We start from the raw sequence: 20026 nt of genomic DNA on the forward strand, positions 1-20026 counted from the left end.
GTAGGTTGCTATTTCCTTCTCCAAGCTCTTAGCAGGGCTACATTAAAAGCCCCAGGGAAAGGTGCAGCCCTTGCCAGTCCCAGCCCCTGATAGAACCTGCCAGGAATGTTGAGAACACTGCGACAGATGAGAGATCAGGCATGGCTTCTCTCATAAAGGAAACAATTACCCTGGCGTGGCTGAGAAGCTACGCTCTTTATTTCCCCACAAAGGTGGCACATGTCCTTTGCCAATGTGAACCATCCTCTACTACTGTCCGCCAGAGAAGCGTTCAGTGCCTACTTTCAAGAAAACTGGGACAGGAAGGCAGGCAAGGCCAAACTGGAGGGTGTGCTGGGGCATCCGTATTGCTCCCACTCACCTGGTCTAGAAGAGCCTTCCTTAATCCTCATGGGTTTTGCCAAATTGACACGAATTGTCCGTCCAAAGAGCTCAGATTCATTCTGAAAAGTGTGCAAATCCATTTGCTTAAACTGTTAGGTTAAAAGAAAGTCAGACGCTTTCCATTTACTTCTGATACACCTGAGACAAGCTCATGATTTGTTCTCCCTTAATCCCTGATCCCCTAACAGCAAGTTATGCACCTGCCACAAAGCAGCCCATGGGCTGCAGAGAATTTCCTCCTGGGAGCCATCATACAGTTCCTTTCTCTTTTCTTCCTTTCAACTTTATTAGTTCCTTATTTGGCTGCATTGAGTCTTAGGTGCAGCACATGAGGTCTTTGTTGTGGCCCATGGACTCTCTAGCTGCAGTACAGGCTTAGTTGCTCCATGGAATGTGAGATCTTAATTCCTTGACCAGGGACTGAACCTGCATCCTCTGCATTACAAGGCAGATTCTTGGCCCCTGGGCCACCAAGGAAGTCCCTTTCTTTTTTAAAATTGAAGCATAGTTGATTTACAATGTTTTGGGTGTACAGTAAACTGATTCAGTTATACATTATATATATGTCAGAATCTTCTCCATTATAGGTTATTAGAAGGTATTAAATAACAGGTTCCCTGTGCTATACAGTAGGACCTTGTTGTATATCTAGTTCATATGCAGTAGTATCTGACCTCCTTTCTTTCAATACTAGTAATGACCTGCCTGAACAAAAGTGACGCTGTGTTCAGAGTACTCTGAAATTACAAGGATAAATGCAATTTCCAAGTACCTGAGTTCATTTTCAAAAGTCAAGGTCAGCCTTACGCAATGAGAAGTGATCTTGTTCTAAGAGCTGAGGAAAACATTTGATGAATGGGAAACAGAGAACAGGAATAAAGCAAAGCCTTATTACCCTCAGATAACTGGTACCAGGAAAGGTCACTCAATGTGAAATCACTTTAAAGACAGTAAGAAAATTTCATGGTAAAATGTAAAGGGGGAAAAAATTGGGAATGTACTGTGATGAAACTAAAATTAATGAAAATAAATTTCTTATAGTTAAAATTCAGCTTTTAAACTATGGCCTAATTTGAAGAACAGAGATATAATGGATGTTTATACATCTGCAGTATTTTTTCCAATAAAATCCTATCAACAGTATGATTATCTTTGCATTTCTTATCTGATGTGAAAATCCTAAGTATCCTGAAGAGGGAACACAGACTCAAGAGCTGCATCATCGCCCCAAGGAGCTCTCCAGGCTGTCCCAATCACTTGGATCAGCAGCACATCCTATCATTATCCTTATCAAATTTCTCTTCTCAATTGTTAACTGGTCTAACACTTCATGAAACCCTGCCTCTTTTGTAAAATATGCAGTTTCACTGTGCAATTACTTTGCATTGTTTACAATTTCCTATCCTAGACACAGGCAGCCAGTGAGAGACTGGTCAACAAGGATGATTAGCCTTTACATTATCATCAAATGGAGAAAGATATTTGAGAAAGGACAATTTCATAAGTGATCAATTCACAGTGAATATTTTCACACGATGACAATTTGTATGTACTTCCTCATGCAACCTTGTAACTTTGGAGGTTTAGCAAACCCAATGTAGAACTAAGTGCCCTCTGTACCACCAAAAAGCAACTTCTGTAAGAAGCAGGATTCCCAGCCTTACCATGTTGTCAATAGCTGCTGCAGCATCCTGCCAAAAAAAGACAAGGTACGAATTTACGTTTGCAGTCAAATGCTTCTTGTAGTGTCTAAACACATACTTGGTAAAATGACAACAAAAAAACAATCCAACAGAAAAAGGTCTCTTTTTCTTCCTCACTTAGGTTGCACGTGTCTAACAAAGTGCACTTCCTGGCTGACTGCAGCTATTTGCCATTTGAAAGTGAAAGTGAAGTCGCTCAGTCGTGTCCAACTCTTTGCGACCCCATGGACTGTAGCCCACCAGGCTCCTCCGTCCATGGGATTCTCCAGGCAAGAATACTGGAGTGGGTTGCCATTTCCTTCTCCAGGGGATCTTCCTGACCCAGGGATCAAACCCAGGTTTCCCGCATTGCAGGCAGACGCTTTAACCTCTGAGCCACATTTAGTGGAAGACAAAGAAAGTATCACCAGTGCTACCAGGCAAAGATGCTCAATGAGCAGGGCTGCAGGAGTTCTGCAGAGCAAGACAGGCAGGACCTAGCAGGTCTGTGATGTTCATCACAGCCCATGGTTTCATTAAGTGAAGGCAGCTTTCCTTCAAACAGTGTTTATCATCTCTCTGGAAGCATCACATGAGGCCCAAAAACCCAACCCCAAATGAAGAACAGCTCCTTTTGTAATCAGTAACAATAATAACAAGCCAAATACTTAACATAGATAACAATTTTCTCACCTCTGCCAACTCAAATTCAACAAAAGCAAATCCTCGGTGCTTTTCTGAAAAAAGGCAGACAATATCAAGCAATTATCATGTTGGGCAACAGGAAGAAGCAGGTGGTCACAAAGAAAGTGAAGTCAGTCACATGCCTTATCCATTTACTAGAAATTCTACACCATCACTATTTAGGAAAAAGGTATCTTACTCTGATTCTTTCTAGTTTAAATAACATTTCAAGCAACATTAAACTGTTTTGTAGTGAGTGAAAGTCACTCAGTCGTGTCCCCCTCTTTGTGAACCCATGGACTGTAGCCTGCCAGGCTCCTCTGTCCTTTGAATTCTCCAGGCCCGAATACTGGAGTGTGTAGCCTTTACTTTCTCCAGGGGATCTTCCCAACCCAAGGATCAAATCCAGGAAATTATCCCACATTGTAGGTGGATTCTTTACCATCTGAGCCACCACGGAAGCCCGTTTTGTAGTGAACATAACTAAATAATGAACTATACTTTTAATCTTTAAAGGCAGCATTCTTTACCAAAGCCAAATCAAATCTTAACCTTTGCACGCAAGGCAGCTAGAAAAATGAAGTCATTTAACCTATCAATCATTCATTCCAAACATACATTCTGAACATCAACTGTGCATAAGTCATGAATCCTAAAACCTGGGTAAGGATGCTCAGTCTTAATCCTCAGCAAAAGGCTAATCTAACCAACACCAACTAGAAAGGCCAAGTGTACAAAAGCATTTGTTTAAGTAACCAATTAACCTTACAGAGTCAACATAACCTTATTGTTTTTATACATATAAAGGTCCCAGGGAGGTTAAATCCATATACAATGTTGATGATAAGAGCTGAAGCCACACAACTCGTCTCAGGACTCAGCAGAGCATAGGTTGCTGAAACCACAAAACAATCTCAGGACTTAATGTAGCTGAGGTTCTTTTGTCTCCTTGCGAAAAGAATTCGCTGAGAGGCAAAGCGGCATGGAAAAAGTCATTTATTAGTATATGACGCTTATGAGAGATACAAGGAGGCAGGCAAGAGGGTGCTGTGACAAGAACTTAGTGGGGTACAATTTAATTTTTTTTACTTTTAAAATTCATTCATTTATTTGTTTTTGGCTGTGCTGGGTCTTTGTTGCTGCATGGAGGCTTTCTCTAGTTGTGGCGAGTCGGGGCTCCTCTCTAGTGTGTGGGCTTCTCATTGCAGTGGCTTCTCTTGTTGTGGAGCACCGCTCAGTAGTTATGGAGCACTACCTCAGCTGCCACAAGGCATGTGGAATTTTCCCTGCATTGGCAGGCAGATTCCCAACCACTGGATCACCAGCGAAGTCCTGGGCTATACTTTTATAATTAAAGGAAAAATGAGGAGGAGGATAAGACTACCCTCTTCCTCATTCTTTGAGTCTCCCATCACTAATTCTTCCTACATGCTGGGTAGGGGAGTTTTTGACCCTGCATGGCCCCACTAGGACTATCACGGTGCTATGGAAATGAGCAAGAAGGCAGTAACAGATATTAAAATATGGTAAATCATTTCGGGTTTCAGTATAATGTCACCTTTCCCCTATATTTTTGTTTTTAGTGTGTGCACAGGAGCATGGCCAAGGGATCATTAACTTACTGACCTCAACCAGCAGAATGCAGGTGTCACTGCTATATGGTGCTGTTGTTAAGCAGGGCTGCTTGGTTTTGTTGCTGAGTGAGCCTGCTTTCTTGAATGATCAATTAACTCACATGGGTCTCCCAAAATTCCCTCTCTATGATCCCCTAGTGGGATTTCTAAACTAGTTGTGTACTTTAGAGCTGGGCCTAAAACTCCAACGTTAAAAATGACAACAAAGGTTAAGACAGAAAACTGAACTGCAGCTGTGATACTAATTGAAGGAAAAGTTCAGGTGCAAAGAAGCTGAGGCCCCACTGTTGAAGCTGGGCTTTCCTGCTACCCTATTTAACAGCACAGCTGCCAAGAAGAGAGCAGGTGTAGGAGAGTGCCTGGCAGGCAGTTTGAAACAACAGCTCTCCATGTAGCTCGAAACCAATTTTCCTACTGGCTAACTGAAAAGCCTGTCTTACTTCAAATGCAATATATGGGATCTGAAAAGCATACTGCAGCTCACAACCCCAAGTCTCAGAGAAGTCCTTCTGCATAAAGATCACTGTCACACTGCCCAAAGCATATTTAGAACGTACTGTAATATGACTTACAAAAGTTTTAAGTTCTTTCCTAGCAGGAGGATTCTGGGCATGAGAAACACTAAGACGACTCACCTGTTTCATAATCCAGAGGAATCTGGATATCTGTGATGTCTCCAAAAGGGATAAAAGCAGCATGGAGAACTTTGTCATCCACCTCCTCTGCAAGTCCACCTGCAAAGACATCAAGTGCCTTCTGAACTTCTGTCCTCCATTCTCTTGAGAAGTCCCTGCTGTAAAATCAGCATGCCCTTGTCAGGGCAGGGATCTTTCCATTCAGTCCTTTGGGTTCATAAATATCCCTCTCATTTGCTCCTTCACACTTACTTACGAAGCACACTCTTCACTCTCCTTTCAGACCCTCATCTAGCCCGGAGATTCCCTCCACAGCTTCATAACTGCCTCCCTTCTGCTCCACAAAGCCAACCAGTACCATCCTGGGAACGTACAGACTTTAACTCATCACTTCCCTGCTTAAAGTACTTTATCCTCGGGATAAAGTACAAACTTAGCACTGTACACAAGGCTGTTCACAAGGCCCTGCCCACTTCTTCAGCCTCTTACCCTTTGCTTCCCCGCAAAACGACACATTTGCCTGCCAAGCGTTAGACTATTTCACACCTTTGGGCTTTTGCTCGTGCTGCTCCCTTGCAGTAAACACACTTGCTCCTACTTCGCTACCTGGCTAATTCCAGCTCATCTCCGGCGTCACCGCAACCTGAAAACTTGCTCTCACCTCTCCAGATGCAGGGGTCATTTCTCCCCACACCGAGCCCCAAGTCACCAGTGTCCGTCCCCACCAAAGCTCTCATCAAACTGCGCTATTGGGGTTATTCTCATTTTTAGCCGGCTAGCCTGGGAACTCTTTCCCTGAAGAGTAGGGGCTGAGCCATTGCTGCGGTGAATGTAAAATGAATGGACGCGAGGATTCAGAAGTCCCTAATATTCCTCCAACCATCGCCCCGGCCCCAGGTGATGAAGAGGTTGTTGTTAGAGGTTGGCGGGCTTCGAAGAGAGGTGCAATTATGTCTCAGGCTCACTCTCTGAGACCCAAGCAATACCGCCACAGATGCCACCTAGACAGCTGCTCGCCGCCTCCCGCGTCCGGAGACCTGTCCAGCTCCACGCCACGACCCACTCGCGGCCCGGTTCGCCCAGCCTCCGCCTAGCCCCCAAGCCTTCTCACCTACATACAACACTCGCTTCGTAGTGGCCATCTTGCTCTTGCGCTCTTCCGCCGGAAGCCTGCATTCGGCCCGCCCCTTCCCCAAGCTCCGCCCCCGCGTACGGCTATCGCAGACCCCCGCCCACTCTGGCATAAGCCGTGGCGGCCTCTGGGTGCCGTCGAGCTGCGAGTGCAGCGTAGGTGCATCTTGGTACCTGAACTGACAAGGCTTCGGCTCTGTAGGTGCTCTCTGCTGCGGAACACACTCCCTTGCGGAGTCAGAAGGAGTCAGCAAGTAATAAACAACCAATAAAGTATGGTTAGCGGGTCACCCCGCCCATCTATTTTTGGACAACCGGGAGCTATGAATGGTTTTTACATTTTTAAAGAGCTGGCGGGCGGGGAAAGAAGAAACAAGAATAATATTTCGTGACATGTGAAAATTATATTAGATTCAATTTTCATTAAAAAAATTTTATCAGAACGCAGTCTTGCTCATTCTTTTTAGTATTCATATGTGAGTGCTTTCAGGCTGCCGGGGCAAACCCACAGCCTACAAAGCTTGAAATATTTACCATCTGGATCTTTGGGAAAAACGTTGACCGACTCCTGGAATACATCAACTAGTAGCAATACATAAATTAGCCTAAGTGGTACAAAATAATGGGGCCACTTCTTTTAGGCAGAGCAGTTGGTTAAGACCTCTCTGAGGCCATATTTAAGCTGAAACCCTACGGAAGAGGAGCCAGAGAGAGGAGGGAGCAAGGGAAAAGGTTTCCGGGAGAGGAGACAGCTTCTGCACCTTCTTGTGGGCCTTGGGGAGGAGAGGGACGTGGAACATCAGACAGAACAGGTGGGTAGGGGTGGCAGGATGCATGACCCTGCAAACCATGTGGAGTACCTGGGGGCTTTGAGAAGCTACTGAAGGTTGTGATGGGTAGTTACATGGTCACATTTATACTTCAAAATAGTCTCTGACCATTGTGCCCAGAATGATTTGGGTGGAAGCCTAGAGACCAGGAGGTTAATGTAGTCGAGACTAAGGAAGAGTTGATGATGGTTCTGTCCCCCAAGTCTACCCTCTGCCTTGTTCCGAGGGTGATATTAAGGGGAAAAAAAAAACAAAAAACAAAAAACTTCAAGTCTCTAGAGCTCCCTTTTTTAAAATTTTATTTACTTATTTATTTTTGGTTGTGCTGGGTCTTTGCTGCACAGACTTTTTCTCTAGTTTCAGGGAGCAGGAGCTATTCTCTAGTTGCTGTGTGAGGTCTTCTCATTGCTGTGACTTCGCTCATTTCAGAGCACAGGCTCTAGGCATGCATGCTTTAGTAGTTGTAGCATGAGAGCTCGGTAGTTGTAGCTCCTGGGCTCTTGAGCGCAGTCTCAGTATTTGTGGTGCAATGGCACACCAGCTTAGTTGCCTTGCAGCATGTAGGATCTTTCCAGACCAGGGACTGAACCCCTGTCTCCTGCATTGGTAGGCAGATTCCCCACCACAGAGACCTCAGGGAAGCCCCTAAAGCTCCCTTCTTCAATCAGTGCTGCTGATGACAAGGCTCCTACAGCCCTTGATATGGGGACATGACATGGCCATGCCAAGTCAACCCCTGCCAACACTCCAGCTCTGGCTCTGACCATGTATTCAGTTCTCTTGCCTCTGCTCATTTAGCTCTCTCCTTTCTCCATCTGGAGGCGCCCACCAGTCCTTGTTGAAGTCCTGCTTACCCCACAGATGGGGGTCATGGCCTCCACATCCAACAATTGACTGGAACACATCCTGTGACTATAGCCAGGTGAGTGTCTCTCTTTTTCTTTGACAACAAGACCTGTGCCTACTGTGGTCCCAGAGCTAAGCAGTGGATACAAACACAAACCTCATTGTCCTCAGGACAAACCAGAGGGATACCACTCATAGAAATGAGGCTGTGAGATCTGATTACAAGATTCCCCCTGTGAACCTATCACTATTCCCTACTAACGAGGACACTCTCAAGGGAATCTGACAAGTTATCCTTTATGAAGATGTGGTATTATATATATTTATATATTTGGTCTTTGTCCCCACTACCTGGCACAGAGCCCTTAAAACCCTTAAACTTTTCTGAAAGAGGTTCTTTTTAAATTCATAATGAACCCTTTTGACCACACCTGAATTTACTCTGAGGTGACTCATGGTGGAGTTCTGTATTAGTTAGAGTTCTACAGAGAAAAAGAACCAATAGGAGAAATATATATGTATATATATTATATATAGTAGGAAAAAATATATATGTATATATAGATATATATACACACATTATATAGATACATATGGAGAGATTTATTATGAGAACCAGTAAAACCAATTGTATAAATCCTGGTTCAAGAGTAGGAAAACATTGCGATGTCCCAGCTCAGTCATTCAGGCAGATGAAGGTGCGAATTCTCCTCTCCTCTACCTTTTGTTCCATTCAGGCCCTCAGTGGACTGAGTGAGGCCCACCACCTTACAAAGGGCAATAGCATTACTGAGTCCACTTATTCAACTGCTAATCTCATCTAGAAACACCTTCCAAGACTTTAGAAATAATGTTTAGCCAACTATCTGGGAACCCTATGACCTAGTCTAGTAGATACATAAAATTATTCAACACAGGTCCCTAGATAGCTTCCAGATGGCGGCTGGTCACCAGAGGAACTAACTACATGATTTATAGGGTTGGAACTTTCAGCTCCACCCCTGACCTCCGGGCAGGGAAGAAGGGATGGAAATTGAGTTCAATCACCAATGGCCAGTGACTTAATCAATCATGTCTGGATAGTAAAACCACATTTAAAAACAGTAAATGTGGTTTTAAACTGGAGCAGGCATCAGAATCATCCGGAAGGCTTATTAGAACACAGGTTGCTGGGCTCCAGTCTCAGAGTTGTTGATTTTGTAGGTCCAGGGTGCCAAGATTGTTCATTAATAACACATGCGCAGGTGACCTTCAAGCTGCTGGCCTGGGAAGCATGGTTTGAGAAACATCTCTTTCAAGAAAAGAAGTGACATATCAAGAGCAAGGCATAGAACCAATCCCTTCTGACTGAAAACAAAAAGGAGTATATGGTGTATGAGAATTTTCAAACAGTAATAAAACAACTAGAAAGTCAGTCATTTTTTCTTTTGGGGGAGGGATGTGACAAGGGAAAATACTGTACTTGCTGGGCCTTTGGATCTTGAACAGAGAATAAGGACAAAAAAATTATCCATAAAGGAGAGATTGTATAAGTCTTTTCTTTTTTTTTTTGGCTGTGCCGCAAGACAGGATTGAACCTGGCCAGTGAGAGTGTAGAATCCTAACCATTGGACTGCCAGTGAATTACCAAAAGTCAGTCATTTTTTGTTATCATGTGCAGGCAACTCTGATCAAATTTTTTTAATTGTCTAAGTCAGGGGTCCCCAATCCCCAGGTCACAGACCAGACCATTCCAGAGCCTGTTAGGAACCAGACCACACAGCAGGAGATGAGCGGCAGGAGAGCAAATCTTCGCCTGCCATATTTGGGGACTGCTGGTATAAAACAATTACTGTGGCTACTCTTGAACCTGTTTCCTATTAGTACATTTGAGTACTTATCTTTAATAAATATTGTATTCTGTTTAAAAGCTAAAATGGGAATCTATATGGTCAGTCCCCAGGACACCTGGACTCAGTTACGTGCACTTATTTGGAGAGTAAATTCTTAGTGGTTCAGAATGGTTTGTGTTCCTTCAAGTTCACTTTGGGCGCAGTTTGTGTCTCTAACCCTTGTGTAACTATGGATTCCTGCATTTAAAAAGTATTCAAAGAGATAGTTGCATGTGATTTTTCTCTTTCAAGTTACCTTTTTTTCTGGAGTGAAAGTTTAGATGAGGTTAATAAGACAAAAATATTTGCAAACTATAGGGCTCAGCTTTGAAAAATGTACAATAAAATATTGTTTTAAAATTGTCCCTTGCACATGGCCCATGCTGCTGCTGCTGCTGCTAAGTCACTTCAGTTGTGTCCAACTCTGTGCGACCCCATAGATAGCAGCCCACCAGGCTCCCCCGTCCCTGGGATTCTCCAGGCAAGAACACTGGAGTGGGTTGCCATTTCCTTCTCCAATGCATGAAAGTGAAAAGTGAAAGTGAAGTCGCTCAGTCATGTCTGATTCTTAGCAATCCCATGGACATCAGCCTACCAGGCTCCTCCATCCATGGGATTTTCCAGGCAAGAGTACTGGAATGGGGTGCCATTGCCTTCTCCAAGATGGCCCATAGGCACATGTAAAGATACACAGCATCACTAATTTTCAGAGAAATACAAATCAAAACTACAGTGAGGTATCACCTCACACCAGTCAAAATGGCTCAAATAAATGCTGGAAAACGTGTGGTGAAAAGGGAACCCTCCTACACTTTTTGTGGGAATGTAAATCGGTGCACCCACCATAGAGGACAGTATGCTATGCTATGCTATGCTAAGTCACTTCAGTCGTGTCCGACTCTGTGTGACCCCATAGACGGTAGCCTACCAGGCTCCCCCATCCCTGGGATTCTCCAGGCAAGAACACTGGAATGGGTTGCCATTTCCTTCTCCAATGCATGAAAGTGAAAAGTGAAAGTGAAGTCGCTCAGTCATATCTGACTCTTAGCGACCCCATGGACTGCAGTCCACCAGGCTCCTCCATCCATGGGACTTTCCAGGCAAGAGTACTGGAGTGGGGTGCCATTGCCTTCTCCAGAGGACAGTATAGAAGTTCCTTAAAAAACTAAAAACAGAGTTACCATATGATCCAACAATCCCACTCCTGGGCATATATCTGGAGAAAATTCTAATTCAAAAAGATACATGTACCACAGTGCTCATAGTAGCACTATTTAAACAGCCAAGACATGGAAGCAACCTAAATGCCCATGAACAGACAAATAAATAAAGAAGATGTACTATATACATACCCATTGGAACACTACTTAGCCATAAAAAGAATGAAGTAATGCCATTTGCATTTGTAGCAACATGGATTGGCCTAGAGATGATCATACTAAGTGAAGTAAGCCAAACAGAGAAAGATAGGTATCATATGATACTTGTATGTGGAACCTAAAATACGATAGAAATGAATTTATTTATGAAACAGAAACAGATTCACAGATGTAGAAAACAAACTTATGGTTATCAAAGGGGAATGGAAGGGGATAAATTAGGAGTTTGGGATTAGCAGATACAAACTACTATATATAAAATAGATAAACAACAAACGTCTTACTGTATAGCACAGGGAACTATATTCAGTATCTTGTAATACTCTATCATGGAAAGAATATGAAAAAGAATATATGTATGTGTAATGGAATCACTTTGCTATACACCAGAAAATAATACAACATTGTAAATCAACTGTACTTCAATAAAAAAAACAAGCAACTGAGAGATACTGTCAAAAATGTCAACTATTGGCAATAGTTTCTTTAAGTTTCTTAGAAATGCTTTTCTCACCAAAAGCATAAGGAACAGAAGAAAAGTAGGTAAATTAGACTTCATCAAATTTAAAAATTATTATGCATTGAAGGACACTATCAGGAGAGTGAAATGATAAGCCAAAAAGTGAGAGAAAATGTTTGCAAATAATACATATGATGAATCTTCTATCCAGAATATGAAAAGAACTCTTACAACCCAACAGCAAAAAGGCAAATAACCCTATTAACAAATGGGCAAAGGACTTTTCTCCAAAGAGACAAAAATGATCAAAAGTGCATGATCAGATCAGCGTCATTATATCACTTATATGTAGAATCTCAAATAACTGAACTCAGAAACAAAGCGTAGATTGGTATTATTAGGGGATAAGGAGTTGAGGAATGGGAAGATATTGTCAAGGGGTGCATTTTAAGATGAATAAGTTCTGAGGATTCAATGTTAATAATACTTGAAGATTACCAAGAGAGTAGATCTTAAATGTTCTCACAACAGAAAAGAAATGGTAATTATGTGACATGATGGAAGTATTAGTTAACTATGGTGGTCTTCCCTGGTGACTCAGAGGGTAAAGCATCTGCCTGCAATGCAGGAGACCCGGGTTAGATCCCTGAGTCAGGAAGATCCCCTGGAAAAGGAAATGGAACCCACACCAGTATTCTTGCCTGGAGAACCCCATGGACAGAGGAGCTTGGTAGTCTTTAGTCCACGGGGTTGCAAAGAGTCGGACACGACTGAGGGACTTCACTTCACTTCACTTCATGGTGGTAATAATTTTGCCATTTATAAGTGTACTAAATCGAGACGTTGTAGACCTCAAACTTACACGATGTTATAAGTCAGTTATATCTCACTAAAGCTGAAAAAAAATCAATGTCATTATGTCATCAGTAATTCAGTTCAGTCGCTCAGTCATGTCGGACTCTTTGTGACCCCATGAATCACAGCACGGCAGGCCTCCCTGTCCATCACCAACTCCTGGAGTTCACTTAGACTCACATTCATCGAGTCAGTGATGCCATCCAGCCATCTCATCCTCTGTCATTCCCTTCTCCTCCTGTCCCCAATCCCTCCCAGCATCAGAGTCTTTTCCAATGAGTCAACTCTTCGCATGAGGTGGCCAAAGTACTGGAGTTTCAGCTTTAGCATCATTCCTTCCCAAGAAACCCCAGGGCTGATCTTCAGAATGGACTGTTGGATCTCCTTGCAGTCCAAGGGACTCTCAAGAGTCTTCTCCAACACCACAGTTCAAAAGCATCAATTCTTTGGTGCTCAGCTTTCTTCACAGTCCAACTCTCACATCCATACATGACCACTGGAAAAACCATAGCCTTGACTAGACGGACCTTTGTTGGCAAAGTAATGTCTCTGTTTTTGAATATGCTATCTTGGTTGGTCATAACTTTCCTTCCAAGGAGTAAGCGTCTTTTAATTTCATGGCTGCAGTCACCATCTGCAGTGATTTTGGAGCCCAAAAAAATAAAGTCTGACACTGTTTCCACTGTTTCCCCATCTATTTCCCATGAAGTGATGGGACCAGAAGCCATGATCTTCGTTTTCTGAATGTTGAGCTTTAAGCCAACTTTTTCACTCTCCTCTTTGACTTTCATCAAGAGGCTTCTTAGTTCCTCTTCACTTTCTGCCATAAGGGTGGTGTTATCTGCATATCTGAGGTTATTGATATTTCTCCCGGCAATCTTGATTCCAGCTTGTGCTTCTTCCAGCCCAGCATTTCTCATGATGTACTCTGCATATAAGTTAAACAAGCAGGGTGACAATATACAGCCTTGATGTACTCCTTTTCCTATTTGGAACAGTCTGTTGTTCCATGCCCAGTTCTAACTGTTGCTTCCTGACCTGCATATAGGTTTCTCAAGAGGCAGGTCAGGTGGTCTGGTATTCCCATCTCTTTCAGAATTTTCCACAGTTTATTGTGATCCACTCAGTCAAAGGCTTTGGCATAGTCAATAACACAGAAATAGATGTTTTTCTGGAACTCTCTTGCTTTTTCCATGATCCAGCGGATGTTGGCAATTTGATCTCTGGTTCCTCTGCCTTTTCTAAAACCAGCTTGAACATCAGGAAGTTCACGGTTCACATACTGCTTAAGCCTGGCTTGGATAATTTTGAGCATTACTTTACTAGCGTGTGAGGATAGCCGTATAATGCAATGCTATTCAGCAATATAAATGGATAAAATTTGCACGCTGCAACATGGGTGAACTTCAAAACAAAATGGTAACAACCATAAAAGACCGCATATTATATAAAAATACTTTTATAAAATGTCCATAAAAGGCAAACTTACAGACACTGAGAGCAGATCAGCTGAGTGCCTGGATCTGAGGCTGGCAGAAGAATGGACTAAAAATGGGCACAAGCAAACTTTTTGGGATGACGGAAATCTGCTCAAATCGGATTGTGATTTACAGAGTTGTCAGACTGTAAATTTACTAGAAATCATCAAGTTACATGTTTATAATGGGCATATTCCATGATATGTAAATTATATCTCAATAAAGTTGTTTTAAAATGAATCACATTCAACTGGTACACAAAAACTGTGGAGAAAGCCATTAAGTATGGAACAACAAAATGTGAGGAAATGGAAGTTTGCATAGAAAAATAGAATTTAATTTTGAATGCTCAAAGAAACAACAAAAGATGCTGGTCTTCACTCGGAAGAAATAAAAAAGATAATGCTTGAAGGACTAAATTGTTTTCACCAAGAACTAGACACTCATTCTAAACCAATGGATCACATAATTTTGTGTTTATTATTCAGCCAATTTCTCTGACTTTTGCAGAAGAAGACTAAGTATAACAGAAATGCCCAATAAATGTCCTTGGAGAAGGAAATGGCAACCCACTCGTGTTCTTGCCTGGAGAATCCCAGGGACGGGGGAGCCTGGTAGGCTGCTGTCTATGGGGTCGCACAGAGTCGGACACGACTGAAGCGACTTAGCAGTAGCAGACATATTTTAATGGAAAATTTTTGACTGTGGAGACATTTGAAAGTTACTAAATTCCAAATAAATCCATAGACAGTGTATTAGACATGGCTCTCCAGAGAAACAGAACTAACAGGATATATTTATCCCATTTTTATTATTTTTTATAAAGTGTAAATCATATATAAATTAACCCTAGGAATTGGCTCAAGTAATTGTAGAAGCCACAGCCTGCCATCTACAAGCTGGAGAGCTAGGAAAGCAGGTGGTATAAACCAGTTGTGCCCTAGGGCCAGAGAACCAGGAGAACTGATGGCCAAGGGCCAATAGAAGACAAATGTCCCAGCTCAAGCAAAGAGCAAATTTGCCTTCTTCCACCTTTTTTATTCTATTTAGGCCATCAGTGGATTTAGGACATAGTCTATCTTTGACATGGGAGGTAACGTGGTTAGATTTGTCTTTCAAAAAATCACCCAGGTTTTTGTAGAATGAAGAGGGAATGGGTGAGATGGGGGTGAGGGAATGATGTATATGGTCTCTGCCTCCCTCCTGTTTACAGGCTTTTACAGCCTGAAGGAAGCCAGAGGCTGCAGGGGGCAGGGAATGAGCCAGGAGGCAGGACAGAAGGGGCTGGGAGGTCCCTAGGATAACTCTCTGGCTTTTGCTTTCATGAATAGGAGGTTGGCAGTGCCATTTACTGTGGTAAAGGAACAGATGCACAGGAAAAAGGAACGGATGCTGTTTGGGGGGTGAGCTGAGTGTGAGATGAAGACAGGAATTTGGGAGTCTGTGAAGCTGACATCATGGAAGTGGATGAGCTCACTCAGGTGAGGGTGAGTGGAGTGAGAAGAGAAGGTGCAGGATGGAGCCCTGGGATGCCAGCATTTAATGGGGGAGCAGGAGGAGGGGGAGCAAGAACAAGAGCCTGCAGAAGGCCAGCAGGGGAGATGGAAGGCTTGGGACACAGGTGGCAAACCAGATGCTTGGGCAGGATTTTCTGATAGGTATCTGTAGTTAGTTGGGCCAATTCTGTTTTTTGTTCTCATTTCGTTTTGCTTGAAAGGTGCTTAACATGTTCTTCATTGAGACATAATTCACATACCATAAAAGTCACCATTTCAAAGTATACAATCAGTGTTTTCTGGTACACTTACAAAGTTGTACAACCGTCACCACAGTCTAATTCTAGGACATTTTCATCACACCTCCAAAGGTGCCCCATACCCATTAGCGGCCACTCCCTGTTTCCCCTGCCTTCAGCCCCTGGCAGCCACTAATTGACCTTCTGTCTCTGTGGGATTTGCCTATGTGGGATATTTCATATAAGTCAATCGCATAATATGTGCTCTTTTGTGAGACTGGCTTCTTTCACGTGCATAATTCTTCCAAAGCTCCTCCGTGTTGTAGCATGTGTCGGTACTTCATTTCCTTTTACTGCTGCATAATAATCTATCTGAGTATACCACTTCTGATCTATCCACTCATCAGTTGAACTATGAGCTATTATGGATTACACTTTTATGAACATTCATATATGAATTTTTGTGTGAACATATGTTTTCAATTCTCTTGGGCATATACCTGAGAATAGAATTGCTGGATTATATGGTAAATCTGGACTACCCTGGTGGCTCAGACAGTAAAGAAACTGCATACAACACAAAAGATCCCTGGGTCAGGAAGATCCCCTTGAGAAGAGAAAGGCTACCCGCTCCAGTATTCTTGCCTGGAGAAGTCCATGGACAGAGGAGCCTGGAAGCCTGCAGTCCATGGGGTTGCAAAGAGGCACACATGACTGAGTGACTAATATATGTACACATGGTTACTGTATGTTCAGCTTTTAGAAGAACTCTAAGTCTTGTTGTATCACTAACCAGATACAGGACTGTGGCTGAGGTCCCTCATCTGTAAAAATGAAACAATAAAGGACATTTTTGCCGTTTCCAAAGTAATTGCACTGTTTGACACTCCCACCAGCAATGTATGAGGAGTCCAGTTTCTCACATGCTTGCCAACACCTGTCGTATGTCTTTATTTTACGATAGCCAAGCTGGCTAGTGTGAAGCGGTATCTTAATGTGGCTTTGACTTGTGTTTATCTGAATATTAATGATTTTGAGGATGGCCATGGTGTTTTCCTTTGTTGAGATTTGCTTGTACATATCACTGGACTTTCCCCCCATTGATTTGCTTTTCTCTTGTTGATTTACAGAGATTTTCCAGCTGATTGTTCCTATACTATAGTTCCTATGCTATTTAATAACATGGTCCAATCCCCCCACTCCATCATCCTGTAGGATTGATTGTACCCTTGCAATCATATATTGTCTCCAATTTCTTTAGAATGATCCTGAATTAATTCTATCCTATTTAATTTCTATAGTTCAAAGAAAAATCTTTATATCTTGTATCTTGTTCTTTTTTTCTGAATTATCTTGGATATTCTTGGATGTTTAGTCTTTCACATGAGTTTTAGAATCTATCTATCTAGTTACATGAAAAATCCTCATACATTTTTATTGAAATAAATTGAATTTGTAGGTTTATTTTAAGGAAGAATTGACATCTTTACGACAGTGAGTACTCTTATGCATAAACATGTTATATTGCTCCATTTTAAAAATATTATTTTTATAACTCTAGAACTATTTTGTATTTTCCTCTGTAAATGTTTAGTGCATTTTTTTATAAGCTATATTCTCAGACACATGAGAGTTTTTACTGACATTGTGGACTGTATTATTTTGCTTATCACATCTCTAGCTTCTCATTCTTATTACAATCAATATGATAATCTATTGATTTTTGTATATAAATTTTGTATCTTGTATCCCTGCCAAACTCCTCTATTAGTTCAAATAGTTTTTCTCTAGATTTTCTAAATTGACAATAATGTAACCTGAAAACAAAAACTGTTGTCTCTTCCTAATTTTTTTTTTTTTTTTCTGACTGCTGGGTCTTCATTGCAACACACAGGTTCTGGGACCTTAATTCCCAGACCAGGGATCAAACCCATATCCACTGCAGTGTAAGGCAGATTCTCAAGCACTGGACTGCCAGAGAAGGCCCTATTTCTTCCTAATTCTTATCCCATGTTTTGCTCATTACATTAGCTAGAAAGTTGAGATGGTGATGAGTAGTAAGGTGACAGACAGCAGTCCTTTCTTGTTCTTGACTCAGTGGATATCCTTCCAAACTTTCATCTTAAGTATAAACTTTAGGTTTTGGGTTCAGTTCAGTTTAGTTCAGTCGCTCAGTCATGTCCGACTCTTTGCGACCCCATGAATCGCAGCATGCCAGGCCTCCCTGTCCATCACCAACTCCCAGAGTTCACTCAGACTCACGTCCATCGAGTCAGTGATGCCATCCAGCCATCTCATCCTTTGTCGTCCCCTTCTCCTCCTGCCCCCAATCCCTCCCAGCATCGAGTCTTTTCCAATGAGTCAACTCTTTGCATGAGGTGGCCAAAGTACTGGAGTTTCAGCTTTAGCATCATTCCTTCCAAAGAACACCCAGGACTGATCTCCTTTAGGATGGACTGGTTGGATCTCCTTGCAGTCCAAGGGACTCTCAAGAGTCTTCTCCAACACCACAGTTCAAAAGCATCAATTCTTCGGCACTCAGCTGTCTTCACAGTCCAACTCTCACATCCATACATGACTACTGGAAAAAACCATAGCCTTGACTAGATGGACCTTTGATGGCAAAGTAATGTCTCTGCTTTTGAATATGCCTTCTAGGTTGGTCATAATTCTCCTTTTGGGTAGACACCTTTTAAAATTTCCTTTCTATTCTTAATTTGCTAAGCATTTTTATAAGGAATCTATGTTTCATTTTGTTGAACGATGATTCTGAATTTTTGAAAGGATAAATGGATTTTCTCCTTTATCAGTTAGCAAATCACAGTGATAAATTTTCTAATGTTAAATTATCCTTTGGTGAGTAAACAGAATTAATATCTGTCCCAGGCTGATGCCAGCCTGCCTGACACTGACCTTGATCTTCCACAATAATGTTTCCTTGGAAACAGCAGAGTTTGAATAAAAAAGGGTTATAGAGAATACCTCCTTTGTTGTGTGCTTAAATTTAGGGGGGTTGTCAATGGGCTTACACAACCAGAATGATGTAAATTATTGATGGGAAATAGAGGCTGCAACTTCTATGAGTAGGTGACCCTCACATACCTTGGCTCTACTGTACGTGACCTGTGAGTAAGTGACAAAAGAACCTGTGTGCTTGGGTAGCTGCTGGGCCTCCCAGGAAGACGCCATACCTCCTGCTTTGTGTTCTAGACTAAAATTTATTGTGTCTCATGGGTCTGATTGCCGTGAGACTTGAACCCACAATCACAGTAATGGTACTGCACCTTCCACTCCAGTTGCCATGATATATGATTTTTTAAATATGCTGCCAGATTCAAATCACTAGCGTTTTATTTTAGGGTTTTTGCAAATATATTCTTTTCATGTACTAGCATCCAAGTTTGGTTTGGCACCAGTTATAGAAGTCAACAATTCTTATCTGCAATTCCAAAATTCGAAAAGTTCTGAAAACTAGCAATAAGTATAAGAAAGGGACACATTTTCAGCAAACTCACCTGGCCACTAAACCTGATCTGAACTAATGTGAGACTACTTATAGATTTTATTTTCCCCACTTAATATGTTTTATGGTAGAAACAGTAAACATATTTGATTGTAGGGAAGTGGTCCCAACTGTGCTAAGGGAGTTAAATACAAGTTACTTACTGCATCATCTTTCTAAACTTCCGAACCCTAAAAAGTTTAAGATGAAGGATATTTTATCATAATAAACTGGTCAGATTTCCTCTGGTTTGTGTGTGTTTTGTTTTGTTTTGTTTTTGGAGGGGATGGGTGTGTTTGAAGTAGTTTGCATAAGATGGGGATTATTTTTTTTTTAAGTGTGGAAATCTTGTGAAGCCAGTTGGGCTTAATGGTGTGTGTGTGTGTTATTGTTGGTGGTATGTAACTTATTTTTCATGGCAATTAATTCTTTGGTTCCATTTTGCCCTGCATTACCCAACTGGGCCAAGCCTTCCTGCTTCCCCTTATGAAAGGTTGATACTGAAGTTCAAAAATATTGGAAACACATTAAAACCTGTTGTTGTTGGGCAGTTTGATTTGCAGAAATTACTGCTTTGGGGCTGGATAGTTTGAGAAGAAAAAGACTTTTCAAGGATTTCGTTTAGCATGGTTATGGAGGCCAAGTTTTAGTTTTACCTCTAGAGGGCAGTCATAGATCATAAATTGGTAGGACTGTTTTAAAAGACCGTTGTGCGAGGTACGTCGTTTCAGCCGTGTTTGACTCTGTGCGATCCTATGGACTGTAGCCCACCAGGCTCCTCTGTCTATGGGATTCCATTCAAGCAAGAACATTGGAGTCGGTTGCAGTGCCCTCCTCCAGGGGAACTTCCCTATTGAAGGATCGAACCCAAGTCTCATGTCTCCTCATTGGCAGGTTCTTTACCACTAGTACCACCTGGG

The 20026-nt window shown here is 42.1% G+C and overlaps 1 protein-coding gene across 6 annotated transcripts in view; it reads right to left on the reverse strand.

Annotated features, from left to right (window-relative positions):
• Positions 1-20026, reverse strand: part of PPIE (peptidylprolyl isomerase E) — a 111793-nt gene that overhangs the window by 8358 nt on the left and 83409 nt on the right. The window contains exons 2-6 of one of the 6 annotated variants that reach the window (XM_055586300.1): positions 6131-6170; positions 5020-5118; positions 2760-2803; positions 2049-2075; positions 362-443 (exon numbers count right to left, since the gene is read on the reverse strand). In XM_055586300.1, the coding sequence (XP_055442275.1) occupies positions 362-443; positions 2049-2075; positions 2760-2803; positions 5020-5118; positions 6131-6161 (283 nt within the window). In that variant the 5' untranslated portion in view covers positions 6162-6170. Of the gene's footprint in view, positions 1-361; positions 444-2048; positions 2076-2759; positions 2804-5019; positions 5119-5565; positions 5584-5680; positions 5948-6005; positions 6039-6130; positions 6258-20026 lie in introns of those variants that run through there. The other 5 variants (XM_055586301.1, XM_055586302.1, XM_055586298.1 and 2 more) reach the window with 5 other exon arrangements.

Source organism: Bubalus kerabau, chromosome 6, assembly GCF_029407905.1.
Source record: "Bubalus kerabau isolate K-KA32 ecotype Philippines breed swamp buffalo chromosome 6, PCC_UOA_SB_1v2, whole genome shotgun sequence".
Classification (NCBI taxonomy): domain Eukaryota; kingdom Metazoa; phylum Chordata; class Mammalia; order Artiodactyla; family Bovidae; genus Bubalus; species Bubalus kerabau.